At 39.4% G+C, this 15,272-nt stretch overlaps 1 protein-coding gene across 3 annotated transcripts in view; it reads left to right on the top strand.

The window, feature by feature from the left end:
* The window catches only part of LOC121521774 (neurexin-3b), a 536,400-nt gene that overhangs the window by 157,555 nt on the left and 363,573 nt on the right, over positions 1–15,272 (top strand). For all 3 annotated transcript variants that reach the window (XR_005992887.1, XM_041805939.1, XM_041805938.1), the window contains one exon: positions 386–769. Coding sequence is in view for 2 of the 3 variants with exons in the window: in XM_041805939.1 (XP_041661873.1) it covers positions 386–769 (384 nt within the window). In the remaining variant the exon portion in view is untranslated. The remainder of the gene's footprint in view (positions 1–385; positions 770–15,272) is intronic.

Here is a 15,272-nt window from a genome sequence, read left to right as displayed (position 1 = left end):
TTTACCGAGAAAAATCTATCAATCACTCTAACCTCTGTAATCACTTTGATCATCAAAAAAGTGCTGTCAGTCTTAAAATCAGAGGGAAAATTTCCTTTTTCTTCCATCTTAAAATAACATATTTCTGAAGTGAAAAATGCTGCAAATTGAGGGCGCTGAATGTCTTCAGTGGTTTATCTGTTATTTAGAAATCTAGCCTGTTTTCTGACAACTTGCAAATATTGCAGACCACTTAAGCGGTGAACATGACACTTTATTTAAATGAAGATTGCCAGTGTTTTATAGCACATGACAGGGATAGATCAGATGAGATCATGACATGAACTTTTTTGCACTGTAGTTTCTGGGTCGTCTTTAATAATGGATTTTTTTTTTTCCCCTCCAGGCATCATCTCAGTAAACAGCCGCCGGACTCCTTTCACAGCCAGTGGGGAAAATGAGATCTTGGACCTGGAGGGGGACCTTTATCTGGGTGGTCTGCCTGACAGCCGTGCGGGCCTGGTGCTCCCCACCGAGCTCTGGACCGCCATGCTTAACTACGGCTACGTGGGCTGTGTGCGGGATCTTTTCATCGACGGACGCAGCAAGGACATTAGGCAGATTGCTCAGTCCCAGAATGCAACAGGCATTAAGTCATCTTGCAGTAAAGTGACAGGGAAACAGTGCGACAGTAACCCTTGCAAGAACAATGGCGTTTGCAAGGAGGGTTGGAACCGCTTTGTGTGCGACTGTACTGGAACTGGCTTCTGGGATAGCACCTGTGAGAGAGGTAAGAAGTCTCTCCTCGTTATGAGGGTGAGTGTTTGCTCTCTACAGTGATGACTTTAAATCTTATTGGGTTTGTCACAAGGCGTATTGATTTGTTTGTAAAGGACTTTTTAAAGAGGGAGCAGCAGCTGCAGAGCTTCTTTTACGTGCTACAAAATCAATTTAAAATGGTGCTTATGGAACAGTGTTGTGTTACTTTCAACAAGTGTTTGAGTAAGTTGAAAACTCAAAGTTTGCAACACTTAAAGTTAAAAATCTCTATATTTGGTTGTGAAGTGGCACTGACGTCCAGAATCTGACAACAATAGTGTTTCCAAGAGAGTGGACATTTCTCTGTGTTTTCCCAGTGTGACTTGGGACTTTTCCCTCACAATATTTATGGAAGCTTTGCTGAAAGATTTAATAGGATTTCACTTTTCTGCCAAGTGGCTTTGGAGAAGCGAAGCCACTTTTTTTTTTTTTTTTTTTTGCTGGTGAAGGTTCTGCAGTGAAATTGGACTTCTCTCCGCTGGTGAAATGGGCTCTCCTTGTCTGGGTTTTAAGAGCTTGAACGCATTAACTTTTTATGAGACAGTGGAGATAGGGACACTCCGAGCTTGGGGAAGTGTATGTTATCGCGCTATTGTTCAGATTGTCCTTCAGTTTTTCTCCATTTTTCTGAGATTTTTGTGGTTTTCAGTGAAGGCCTTTGAGCACTTCTCGGAGAACTTGAGGTGTGTGATACTTGTAGGTGGAATAATGAGCGTCTGGAGTGGAGGTTGGTATAACTACCAAGAAGTGTGACTGTGGGAGGCAGACGAGATGATAATGTGTGGTAAATGATTAAAGAAAGCCAGAAGAGCAAGAGCACCAACATGTTTCTGTAAAGAGGAAGCTCTGTGTTATGGTAAGCACTGACACATGTCCTTTGTATGTTGTTTAAGGCCACTTTCACACATGATTATGTGAGGTTGTTCTGAAATAAAAGGGCTTCAGCCCACTTTGTTTGGACATGTGTAAACACACCAATTGAGCTCTGTTTCAGAACAGAACAGCCAAGCCAAGATCCATTGGAAGAGGTGGTCTCAGCTCGCTTTCAATCAGTCGCTTGCAGTCGAGCCAACAACCAGAACAGAAAGGCCTTCTGTGTGACATCAGCTACAGGCACAGAATAAGCAGCAAGAATATGTTTATCAGGCAATCCTGTTTATATCTAATGATGAATAACAGGAAGAACAATAATCATTTGCATTTATTTGGGGACTAATTAACATAATACCCAGCCACAGGCAAACATCAATCAAAATCACATGACTTACATCTTACCTAGCTCATTGAACCAGGGGAATCTGTCCTTCTCATCACTAGAACCTCCACTTTTAGCAAGCAGGTGTCTACTTTAGCATACTGCTGTCAGAGCCTCTCTGCTGACACTTGATCCTTTTGCAGACTAAGTCCATTTTCTTGTCTGAAATTGCCACATGTAAAGAAGTAAATCTTGTTTTGCGTTAATCATGTCTGCACACTGACTCAGAAACTTTTGCTCATCATTATATTTTTGGAACCAGTTACATTTGGTACACCTGTCAAAATCATTTGAATGGGCAACTGACTTTTCAGGACAGTGACCGCAGCTCCCTTTCTCTCACTCTCTCTCCCTCCCATTGAAACCTCACTATAAACATCATGATAGGCCAGTGTATGTTGTGGATACAAACCAGAGAGACTAGAGTCTAAATTGAAAAAATCCACTTTATAACTAGTGATTTTGTTTATCAAATTAGCTAGTGTGAGATTAACAAGTCGGTTAGACTAATTACCCGTAAATCTTGAAATCCTGGTCTGTAATGTTCTTTAACTGTGATGAACCTCCTGCCACTAGAGGCCACTGTAGCTACAGTGAAAGGCCACTTCACCAGACGTAAGTATGAGAAGCTTAGCAGTAAGGAACAGCACTGTATGACAATCTTAAAAATAATAGATGGAACTAAAGTGGTATGTAGGCTGTTGAGGGTTGAACTCACGTATAACTACTCAACCTAAGTGAGTAGGCCACATATTAACGGTATTAAGCTGCAAAGAGGAACGAAGGCTGGCGGAGCTAGCTGCTAAAGTTAGCAGGCATGATGTGAGCTTGATATACTCTGTACAGTGTGGCTAACACAGTGACCCTGTGATGAATTTGACTGTTTTCTAAGTATTTTCTCCTCTTTGACTAGTTGGTTAAGCACACTTTAAATGAGCATTTAGAATGGAGAAATAGACACATAGGAGCATCCCTATCTGTCATCCCTACTTGGCACAGCACCGTGACACAAGCTTGAGCAAATACCCATATAAAGGTCTCTTTCAGAAGTGGATAGACCTGGTGTTTTTTTCTTTGTCAAGGAGTGAAAAAGCAACAAAATCATCTTTGCTGCTTCTTTTCTTGAAGTCCATTTTGCCTCATACTGCAAATTAACATGATGAATAGATAATAAACACATCAGGTTTAGTGTGCAAGGTGTTAAGGGGTCTAAAAAACATCCAAAAATAATAACTCAGAGTGCAGAAATCTTTACCTGTGTTATGGTTTAAAGTGGTGGTTCTCAGCTGGTCTAGCCTTTCACTCACCGGTCTCATTAATGACAAAATTTTCAACAACACATGTTTATTTAAGGAAAAATGTTGCAGTTTGAATCTTCAATGGAACTCAATTTATGTATGAAAAGAAGAAACAGAACAAAGCCAACACATTTACACCCTATTTTCCCCATGATAATGTGTGAATTTCTGCCACTTTTTCAAAGAACTTTGCAAGAAAATGAGATGTTTTTGCACAGATCTATTATACTGCATGTCCTCTGAAGATTTCAGTAATTCAAAAACTTTTTTTTCCCACCATTTTTTCAGACGACATTCACAACCCACTAAAAACAGTTCCTCAACCCTCTGACTGAGAAGAACTGGTTTAACGAGCAAGTGTTTTGATTGGTGACCTTTGGTTGCCTGTCTTGATGCTGTAGTTACAGCAAAAGTTAAAAACATCACATTTTATTTTATTGTGACATTTACATGTAAGATTAAGACTGCCAAACAATTTCAATTTTAGACGCAATTCATCTCAGAATTTCACATTTAACCTTTATTTGTTTTAATTTGGATTTTTGTTCAATCTTATACAAAGGGTAATTGAATTGGATAATGATATACTTTTATTTTGAAAAAAATATAAAGAGCCTTCAGAATATCAAAGATTATGACCTGAACTCAATCATGTAAAAAGGAACTTGGTGTGGATTGAAAAGGAAAATAAGGGCATGGTAAAAACTTAATTTTTTTTATGTCAACACAAGGTACAGATGGCTGCGGACTTGTCAACCGAGCTGTCTGTGAAATTTTTAAACTGTAATGAGATGCTAAGGAGCAGTTGTTGATCTATTTTACACCACTGTTGCTGCAGGGAGACGGTGATGTGGCTTAAGTAAAGTGCCCTGTAAGGGACAATAAAGCATGCGATTAACTGCCATTTTTAAAAAAAAGTGAAAGAAATTATGGGCCTTGCAATTGCAATTAGTGCATCAATGCTGAAATCTAAACTAACCCATTAGATACTCTTTACGGGAAACCAAACAAAGAAATGTTCATCAACAATGCCAGAGAACACCAGTTAACATGGTTGCAAATTCAACCGTAACAAAGGCATGGCTTTGAAAGCCCCTTTTTTCTCCCAGTGCTGCATTTGTTGAGTGTTGCTGGTAAATATGCTCATCTGCTCAAATGTCAATGAGATGTTTGACTTCATCACTGCTCCAACTTAACCCACATAGCATCTTGCATGCAAAGTGCATCTAGGAAGTCAGGTATGGCATTTGTTTACTTAAGCAGCAGGGCGATGTAATAATGTAAGGACAGCCCATAATATTGCGGTAAAAACACAAAACGACTCATGATTAAAATGCAGCAAGCTGTCATTTTATCATCTGAATTGGAACAAAGGAAATAAGCTTTAGAGGTGAAAACACTCTTACTGCCATTTTAAAAATGTAAATCTTCAGTAGAAGTTGGTATAAGATTTGAAAAAGTAACCCTCGTTGTAATGAGACAGGATTCAGATGAAGCAGAGCATAGCTCAAACTGCACAGTCGTACTGAATACAAGAAAAGTTCACTTTACATTGCATCAATGTAGAGTACATGTTCTGTCATGTTGTTCAAGATGAAATCTTCCATGGGGAGTTGAGTTAGTATGCAGGGGCTGTCTGATCGCGTTAACCTCATCTTAGCTGGGCTATTGCATCTATTTTAGTAGCTCTCATGATGTTGTATCTGCACCAACAGGGGAGAGCAGCAGCTGTGGGGCTGCAGTGTTCTTGCTGAGAAACGCTCCAGCAGAGCCTACGTGCCTCACTGACCCACAATAAGAAAAGTCATATAGCTCCATACAGTCGCTCTCAGACTGCCTGGCATCACTTCATATTCTGTCTGGTTTCACCTCCCCACACACGTCTTTGTCTGAGTGTTCGTACCTCTGTGCTGTGTGACAGTTCTTGCCGCTGGGTGATAACCCAAGAGGCTGCTAGTCTGCCCTCCAGTCGTGGACTTACAGAACAAAGCTTTAGTCTCTTCAGCAGGAGATTTTCACACTCCAGATGATGTAAAATGTGCTGATTCTTCATATTTGGTCCAAATAGTTGTTGAATTCCTCCTGATCAGTTTTGATTGTTGGAGGTGGGCTTCAACAAATGAATCTTATCAGATCCTACGCGGTCCTATCCTTTCTTACACTAAAAAACTAAACAGTTGAAGGTTGTTAAAATGAGCTAATTCAGCTCTATTTTTATGAGTTGATAGAATACATTCTTGATTTTAAGTACACAGTATCAGTCACTGTGAGTATTTCTTGTAATTGTACTTAGATTATTTGACAATCATCCCTTAATCTGCAGATTTTTCCCAGAATATGTTTGGACATAAGACACTTTGGCACCATGAGTGAAGTTACTGACTCAGTTGAAAAAGTCCTATCTGTGGGAAGCAAACTCAATAAACAATGGATGAGGTACTGAACATGATAGAAGAGGTCATTCTGGTGAGCGTAAATGTTCAAAATAAAGTATGTGATAGACACACAAGGGAAGTGGCTATAGTTAAAGAACATTTAGCTTTGTAAAAAAAGTACTACATATTGTCGTAGGTTTCAGTGAGTATTATTTAGAAAATTTTACGTAATCAGTTGCCTTGAATATTTTCAGGTATACCAACTATTGAGGGATTACAGTGAAATGATATATTTTAAGTTGAGTCATACTAAAAAAAAAATGTTTGCACGACTCAAAAATGTTGATGTAATTGGTTACGAAAAATATTTTGAGTATTTTCAACTTGTTCGTTTTTACATTGTATCTATTATTTTGCAGGGGTGTAAAGTAAGTAATTACATTTACTCAATTTGCTGTAATGAGTATTTGCACTTTTTTTAGATCAGTACTTTTACTTTTACTTAGGTACGTTTTAACCAGACTAACTGTACTTTTACTTGAGTACAATAGTTGTTTCCTTTTTCCACCTCTGATATCTTGTCAACCAGCTGCTGATTTTTTTGGTCATCATTTTCTGCTCTCTGGGTACTTTTTCCACCTCTGTTTCCAACACAGTAATACATAACGAGCCAATGATTCCACATCACATCCCAAAACAGCAAAAGTGGAATGTTGATATTTCAGGGTTAAACATTTCAGTGAAAAAGTTTTTAGTGATGCATTTTTTTTGTTACATAGTTAATCTATCAGTGTTAGTTAAACTCTGTAAAGGCTCACTTAATCTTTATGCCTACTGAAATTTCATGTCTAGGGGAATGTGTGGGTGGATTTTCCCATCATGCCCTTGGGCAGATTGTTTATATGTGTTTAGTTGTGTTAGGATGTTGCCTGTGGTTCAGTGATCCCTGCTGGAGTTCTTTGGTTCATGTTTCTGGTGGATTGTTGTTGTTTGTGATGTAAGGCATATTTGCATCATGAGTGAAGTTATCTGCTGAGTTGGAATTCCCACTTGTTACTTAAGGTGTTCCTAAAGGATGCATAGTGCATAAGCATGCATTGCTTTGCTATGAGCTTGACTCTCTGCTTTGTTCTTGCCAGAGGAGACCACAGATTATCAAGTCAGTTCAGCTCTGCCATATTGTAAAATATTTACCACTTTCACAGTGTAGCTTAATTATATGTACTGTGGACCACTATATACACTTTAAAGTGTTAAATTTAACTCTCAATTAACACTGTCAATCTTGCTGTATATTTACTTGATTTTAAAGGTTTGATTTTACCCGGACAACCTGGTTGGAGATCTATTGTTTTGTTGTTCTTGCCAGTAAGGGAAGATCATATTTTACTGTACAACTTTTCAGTAGCTAATCTGTCCTTAAAGTAAACTTTAAATGAAATACTTTTTACTTTTACTTTAGTAGATTTATAGACCATTACTTTTTCTTTTAAGTAAATTTTTACCAGAGTACCTGTGCTTTTACTTGATTACAATAGTTGTGTACTTTTTCCACCTCTGGTATTTCGTTAACCAGCAGCTGCCTTTCTGTTACCGTCCTCTGCTCTCTGGGCAAACTGGCCTGTGGCACAGTGATCATTTAATGTTAAATATCTCATGATTTTAAAAAGCTGAAATTGTGATTGAAGTTCATGCTTGATTAATTGCCCAGGACTAGTATTAGGAATGGGCACTGGAATTTGCCAAATGATGGCTGGGATCGACTCCAGCCTGAGTGACCCCAACAGAATGGATATATCCTGGCCTCAGTTAAATCTACAGAACAGAATTCATGCGAAAATAGTAATGAAAAAGATGTTGTACTGACAAGATAATCAGACCCAAGAGACAATGACAATACACAATAAATTAGAACAACATAACTTCTATAAAAAATATGAACCTTCACTGTTGGTGATTGATTAGAACTACAAAATAAAAGTGAAGAATTCCTGCCTGTATTGCAGTTCTGCCAATTCAAAACAAGAAAAATATTATAGTAATTCCACAACTACTGCTTTAAGCTCTATTATGTTTGCCCGCTTCTTTATTTTGGGTTTTAGCTGTTAATTAGACAAAATAAGCACACTGATCTGCTCTATTTAGCCTGTTTTTGTAGACCAAACAGCTAAGATGTCCCCTTCCCCTCTTCCTCTTCCTCCAGCTCTTCCTGGAGCATCATTAATCCCTCCTGTGTGTCTATATTTCCTCTGTAGTCCCACCTGAACAGTCTGAACCACCTCAGCCAGAGCTCCTGTCAGTGCAAAAGCACATTAGCTCGATACCTGAGCACCCTCACTTTGCTGAACTGCTCACTTTCTCACATAGAGCGAGGCCAGCCACCCTGCGGAGGAACCTCATCTCGGGCGGCTTGTGTCAGCAATCCTGTTTTTTTTTTTTTTTTTTTTCCCTACTCAAAGTGTGTGAGCACAGGTAAAAGGGTCGGAAAGAGGAGCGGTGAGTAAATTGAGAGCTTTGATTTGGAACTAACTCTTCTCTGACACCATGAAGTCAGCACTCGGTACCTTTTCTCTGCTTTATTTCAGCAGTTATTTTCTCCATCTCCACCTTTACCTGCGACTGAGAGCTCATCTGGACTGTATAGTCCATCTCATTCCCCTAACACTTCATGTTTGACCATCAGGAGTGCAGCAGGTCACAGTTTTATAAATAACAAAATGACAGCATCATCTGCAAAAGCATAAAATCTGCACAGGAGAACAGAAGTATCTTAGTTAAGAATTTTACAAAAGCAGCCACTCAAATAAAGAAATGACTTTGATTAGGAATTTGGGGGCTTTTAAGGACTTGTTTTACACCCTTTTTTTTTAGAATGAATGTGCAACTCTTTAGTACAAATGGCGTATTATTAGTCATGCTGGTTGAAGGGTGTATTTTCCTCCTCCACACTTCTCAGCAGCCCCTGGAGCTCCCCAGCGACATATCAAACAAGCACTGAGATGTATTCACACATGGAGCTCGCTATTGATCTCAACACGCTATATGGTACAACAGAGATTTGTGTGAGTATGATGAGACAGGGGCTGGAATGATAGAAATCAGCGCTCTCCCAGGGAGAGCTACAAAGGTTATTCATTTACATCACAATGATTGGCCTTTGCTGCAGACTCACTGCTGGAATTAGAATAAGAGCTTTTGTCTTTGTTCAAACAGATTTTTTTGAGATCAGCCAACACCTTTTTGTGACATTGTGTAGTTCTGATGGGTTTCCCTGGAAAACAATGAAAGTATCAGACATGTTTGAAGACCAGAAATTCCATAGAGCTCTCATAGAAACAGAAACAAAGTCATCTGTATTGTCTCTACAGACAGTGGCCATTTTATCAAGAACTCCTGTGCCATCCAATGCAGTCCAATAGAGATGTTCGCAGACACATAACTACAACATCAGCACTCACTATGGTGGATGGCGGTACTGCTGGTGTTATCATTAGTCTCCTATGCATTTCCATCCATATTTAATGGTTGAGGTGGATTTCAGGGTCATAAAAGAGGAAGCAACAATAAAATTAGCATGCTTAAATGCCAGTGAGTCGACAAATGAGCTGAGTCACCTCGAGGACAGAAAAAGACCAGACTGAGAGAAGCGGGATCTATAGGAAATATCTATCCACACAAAACCCATCAATCAGATGTCACAAGGTAGTCTTCAGACTTCACAAAGAAGCATTTATGAGTGTTAGCATTAGCCCACTCAGTGATGCTGCTGCACCTAAGGCATGACTAAGGAGAATCTTACATTCAACACTTCCTAAAAGGATTTGTAGGCATCTGACATCTCAAGCCGTCTTAACTTTCTGTGTACAAAATGTGCACTACACTCATTACCGTGGGGAATTTGTGGATTTAGCACTGGGATCTAGTCATTAGCATGTGCCTCTTGTGGTCCAAGTAAGGGCAGGATCAGCAGGACGGGTTTATTAATATTGCATTTTTTTTTTTAAATTCACATTGCCATTGATGTAATGCACAAAGAATTGCTTCTTATAAAATGTGTTTTTTTTTTTTTATTGAGGGCATTTTAGGGCCATTTTAGTTGCATTTTTTAGTTGTATAGTGCTAATATACTGTGTTATAAACTTTTGCTCCAGGGCACTTTACATAAAAGTGCAGTTATAGTATAAATTTCATCATGTTATTTGCAAAAATCCAACATCAATACTCTATAAGCACAACACTCAGGGAAATTTATAAGAGTGACATTAGAAAAGAAAAAAGGCTTTTTAACAGATAGACTGTAGGTCTAATACAAGCATTTACAACTATGTTTTTAAGAGTGGTATGACTGATAATATCATTTTAATACAAACATACAAGCAGTATAGCAGTGGTACATTTAATAGAATGAGAGGCGTCATTGATTAACAAAGTGGCATATAAATTGTTTTGTAGATGAGTTTATGAATTTTCTTGCTTAATCTAATAAGATGTCTAACTATTAAGATCACCCACTCTTTCAGTATTCTTATATATTTTGGTATCTGTAGTATATTTTGACCTACAATATTTGAAATAATCTATTTCAGTCTTCTATGTGGTCCTTCTATGCCACAAATCTGGGGTTTGGTCTGTTACCTTTAAGAAACTTTGTGTCACATTATTCATTTAAAGGTTGTTTCTGCTTTTGCCGTGTAGTTGAGGCCACACTGTTAACAGGAATGGACCTTCTGGTGCGTATCGGTCCACTTGTTCTCTGCTCATGAAGAAGCGTATCAGCTTGAAGCTTTGCAAGATGGATATGCCATATGACAGACATGGAATCTGGCCAATCCACTGGCTTTGCCAGGTTAAAATCAGATCATTTCTTAAGCTAAAATTAGCAGCATCTGTGATTTATCTTATCCAACATTAAGGATAACTATGTATTATAATGTGAACCTATGTGTTAATCATGCAGATTACTGCCTTCTCTTTCATCATTTCAGTACTGTGAGCCACTTGCGCTTAATAATGCATTCCTCTATAGCTCCATGCTGCATCGCTGTCTGGTTTCCTCTTTCAATGTTGTCTTCTTTGATGGGTATTCAAATTGTACAAACAATAAGCAGTTACTTTTTGAATAAATCGACTTTTCTTGAAATTGGAGTTGGATGGCATTATTTGAATAGATAATGTATTTATAATAAATAGAAAATGGATGAGCTAGATGAGTGAGAGACCTCTACTGGTGTAAAGAGACTGTGACCTTGAATATTTGCCGTGATGTCACTGGTCATACTTTTGGCCATCCTTTAAAATGCAGCTAAATTCGTGTTTCTTATTATTTTCACAGATGTCTGCTGTATTCAGAGCACAAATCTTTAAATTTTACATTTAGTTTACTTTCCACTAAAGTTTTCCAGCTATACTGCATGCATTTTGCTAAACAGATAAACACTGTGATGAGTTCCTATATTTAAAGCCTTGTTTTTAATTCAGTGCACATCAAATTCATTAGGGTGTAGTTAGATTTTATGTATTGTAATTGCTCTCTAATGAAACTAAATATGTAGCAGAGACATTATATTACAAATAGAAAACTATATCATCAGTTGTGTCACTTTTATTTGCCACACAAAAGCACTAATCTCAGCCAAAGCTTTGCTCAGGCTATCTGAGGTGACTTCTCTGCTTTCCTTCAGCATATGTCGCCATGTGAAATTTTAATGTTCCTGCAGTTCCAAAAACAAAAACTTGTCCTCATGTACCTTTGTTGGCTTTATATTCTGAGAAAAGCCAGGCGGCATGGAAGTAGCTTCAGCCCATTTTTCACTAATGATACATTTGGAAGTGAAATAATAGAATTATCAGAAATGAAAGTCTCTTGATGATTTCATCATATTTGTATCGAGCGCGGCACATTACTCTCTGTAATGTCTCCTCTTCCTCTGGGAGAATAAACCGCAACAATTTTCTTGCTCTATTTACCAGAACGAAAATACAACCTGACAGATATTTTAGACTGTTTGAGGAGATCAAAGATCGTAGCCGGCGACAACTAACAGACAACAGTGCTGCCGTCTGCTCTGTTATCTTGCGTGCCTGATTTAGTATACAGACGATTTCTGTCTCTTATCTCTCGTGTGTCTGTTTTTATCTTCTACTGTCTCTCTTTTTTCATTCCCTGTCCTGAAATCCCTCACTTTCTTTTACATTCTGCTTCTATTTTTTCCCCCCTTCTCCTCTCTCTGTTTCTGTGTCAAACACACATAGGAACACACTTGCCCCTTCTGTCTGGCTTGTCTTCTTTAACCCGGCCCACGAGCCACGCTAGCACCTGTGATCAGAGGTCTGCCATGGTATCACACAAACAGATGTAGTGTCAGCATGGGAGCCAGCCATTCTGTCTGTGCGTTTGTGTTTTATGGATTTATGCACACACTCAATATGATGTATAAAAAGCAGCACCTATCTTCCTGCCGGTGTCTGTGGGATCATATGCTTCTCTGTCTGCCCCCCTGTATACTTCTGCATCCGTTTTTATATTCCTGTCAGCTTTAGTTTGTGTATGCATGCTTGTGTGTGCGCACATTAGCCAGGTGCTGCCAATGCCTCATGCAGGTGTACGATACTGGGTCCCTGGCCCTGATAGACCCTCTCTCATCTGGGTTGTGACCGGGAGCCTAGCCCTGCCAAAAACCCATCTGCCTGTGATCTGAATTCAAATAGGGACGCTTGGCTCGGCATGGCCCCGACAGGCACACATGGCTGGCTGAGAGAAAAGGGGTGCTGGCGGCTTAAAATAAAGCGCTGTGAACATGAATTAGCCTGGCTGGAAGGGAAATGTTTGCCCCTACCGTTGGCTGTGTATTAGTATGGACAACACGTCTCTGTCTCCTTTTGGTATTCATTTATTTAACATTTTATTTAACCACGGGTCTCCGAGTTGTTATAAGACAACAACACGAAAAGATTTACACAAATAAACAGACTGTAACAAAAGAATATATCAGTCAACAAATTAGTAACATTTGGCTGTAAATCATGCATTCATAGATTTTCCACACATATTCAATGCTCATTTTTAAGGTAACTGAATGTAGGAGCAAGATTCACATGTCCATTGCATGGTAGGTAGCACTCATTCCCAAAGTCCGGGTCAGGTCCCACATGCAGGTCGTGGTAGATTTTTTTGGGGTTGCCAAATATGTTTTCAGGATTCATTGCTTAGGTATTTAATGGGATATCCATTTCTGCAATACACATTATAACCACATGGGGGTGTGACTTCCATCCTATCCACCATAATAAAACATAATACAAAGCTCTACCATTCACAAAAAGAGTTAAAGTCACAGTTTTTGAAGGAGGCCCAAGGGGCCAAGCATGAAATGGACACCGATGTGGCTGAGGTAAAGTGGCCCCTTCCAAGCTTATTAACAGAACTTTCTGGGTCAAGACCAGGCTGAGTCAAGAATAAACATTATCCAAACTAGGACTGGCCATCAGCTAAAACACACAGCTAAGGACGGAACGCACGGTTTTTGGACAAATATTTTGTCTGTCCCATTCATTATGGGACAACGAGGGCAACAAAACATATGATGATGTGGATGTGATGTAATGCCAATCCCGGTTGAGAGAAGAGCAACAACATCTTGCCTGTTAGGAAAATCTTTCAGTGCAATTGTTTTCTTTTCTTTTAATAAAGAAATGTCTTCCAGTTCTGATTAAACTGGTGCTGTAGCTATATTCAAGCTAATTGCTACACCAGCAGCCAGCCATTCCAGACTGATATTGGCATTTGCTGTTTGTGTTTTTTTTTGTTCATTGTGAGGTAGATTTGCCAAATCTATCAGCCACAGTGGCCTATAGATCATTTAAAGTATCATCACAGAGATTTGAGACAGAAAACTGACTTTGTCTCCTCTCTGGCACAGAGTCACGTCATTACGTTAACGTAGGGTAAAGGGGCAGGCTAATGGTGTGAGTGTTTTCGTCCATTCAGATTGTAATATTTTTTAAATTTGAGAGGATCCTATCCTATTTCTCCTGAGTGGGCGTGGCTTCAGCTCATTCAACAGACATGCTCACACCATCCTGGAGCAGATTTATCTGCCTCATTTTTCATGATTTTGGAGCTTAATTTTCTAAACTTGGAGATGTTTTCTTTGACTGAAATTTGAACTAGGGGAAATCCCAAAAAATTTCTAAATTTCCATAAAATGTAAAATATATATATTTTTGTATCTCATTTGATTCATTAGGTGTTTATTGATTAGATAGCAGTATAATAAAAATATGTATCAAATATGATACAACACACTTTAAGGGGTTAAGAAGCTTTCTGACTTCTTTAGAAAGAAAACCCAAGCCTCAGTTGGGGATCTGCTCATGATTATGCTTCACTGGCAAGTCTGTGCATGTCTGGAACTAATCTGACCAGCTGAGAACAGCTGATGGAGCTGTGGTCGGCTGTCATGTCCCCCTGTACACTACACAACAAACAACTCACAATCACTGGAACAGATGTGCAGTGTTATTTCTAATTTCTGTATTTCCTGTGATTGCTTGCTAATGTGTGCAAAGGTTATTTTTGTAACTCTCTCCCTCCCAGTGGTAATTGGGTTGAATCACACATACAGGTTTTGTTCAGTGTAGTGCTTTAAAAAGTGATGCTGGCGAATGATTTTCTTCTCAAATAGCCTGCAGTCAGAACCACAGAAAGCAAAGAGAAAGGAAATCATTACCCTCCTCCTGTAATGATAATGTTTCAAGATGTCCTCTCTCTAGTCTTTGGGAGGCAGCTCCAGGCTTTATTTCTGTTTGATTGTTCCATTTCATTACACAAAAAGGTTACCCAAATGTTACTCCTCATATGGAGAATCAAGTACAGCAGATTATTCCGGTCCTGACTTGAGGAAGGTGACATTAAATCAAGTCCACTGGGACGTGTATTTGATGCCATCTGCAGAGAGCTCATGCACGCTGCTAGTCAGTCAGTCAAACAGCAAGCGTGCCGGTTGGTGGTCATGTTAGTAAGCTGTGTTTTTGTGCGGGTCTGCCTGTGTGGGTGTGTGAGGAGAGCCGAGCAGACAGTTGCACGTCGCAGAGTGCTGTGCAGCTGATAAAGTAGCCCAGTTAATCAGGTAAATAGGCCTGTAATGAAGTGTGTTTGTCTGACGGTGTGCCAGCCCAGCGCCGAGCCGTCCCACTGAGACTCTCCTCTTTCTGTCTCTCTGCTGCATTCACACACGTATACTCACACCAATCCACTGGAGACAGATTGGATTGTGTCTAATGCATATTGCATTTTCCCTGACAAGATGCCACCGCCCAAATACAGTAAGTGCTTGTGTTTTCCCTACTGTCACTGGAGAGAAGTAGTGATGGCTGTGGGCCTGAGCTGATGGCTGGGAGTCTGTGCACTGCAGATCAGTGCTGACATCACTCATTATGGCCCTGGCTTTCTGTTTTGTCATATTTTAACTGCTGTGAACACAGTGCTTAAGCTACAGTTTATTTACGTCTTGTTTGAGGCATTAAGTTTCAAATAGATGGAGTTTT

Source organism: Cheilinus undulatus, linkage group 14 (genome assembly GCF_018320785.1).
Source record: "Cheilinus undulatus linkage group 14, ASM1832078v1, whole genome shotgun sequence".
Lineage (NCBI taxonomy): Eukaryota > Metazoa > Chordata > Actinopteri > Labriformes > Labridae > Cheilinus > Cheilinus undulatus.
Note: the sequence above shows the minus strand (reverse complement) of the source record. Positions and strands in the feature narration are given on the sequence as shown.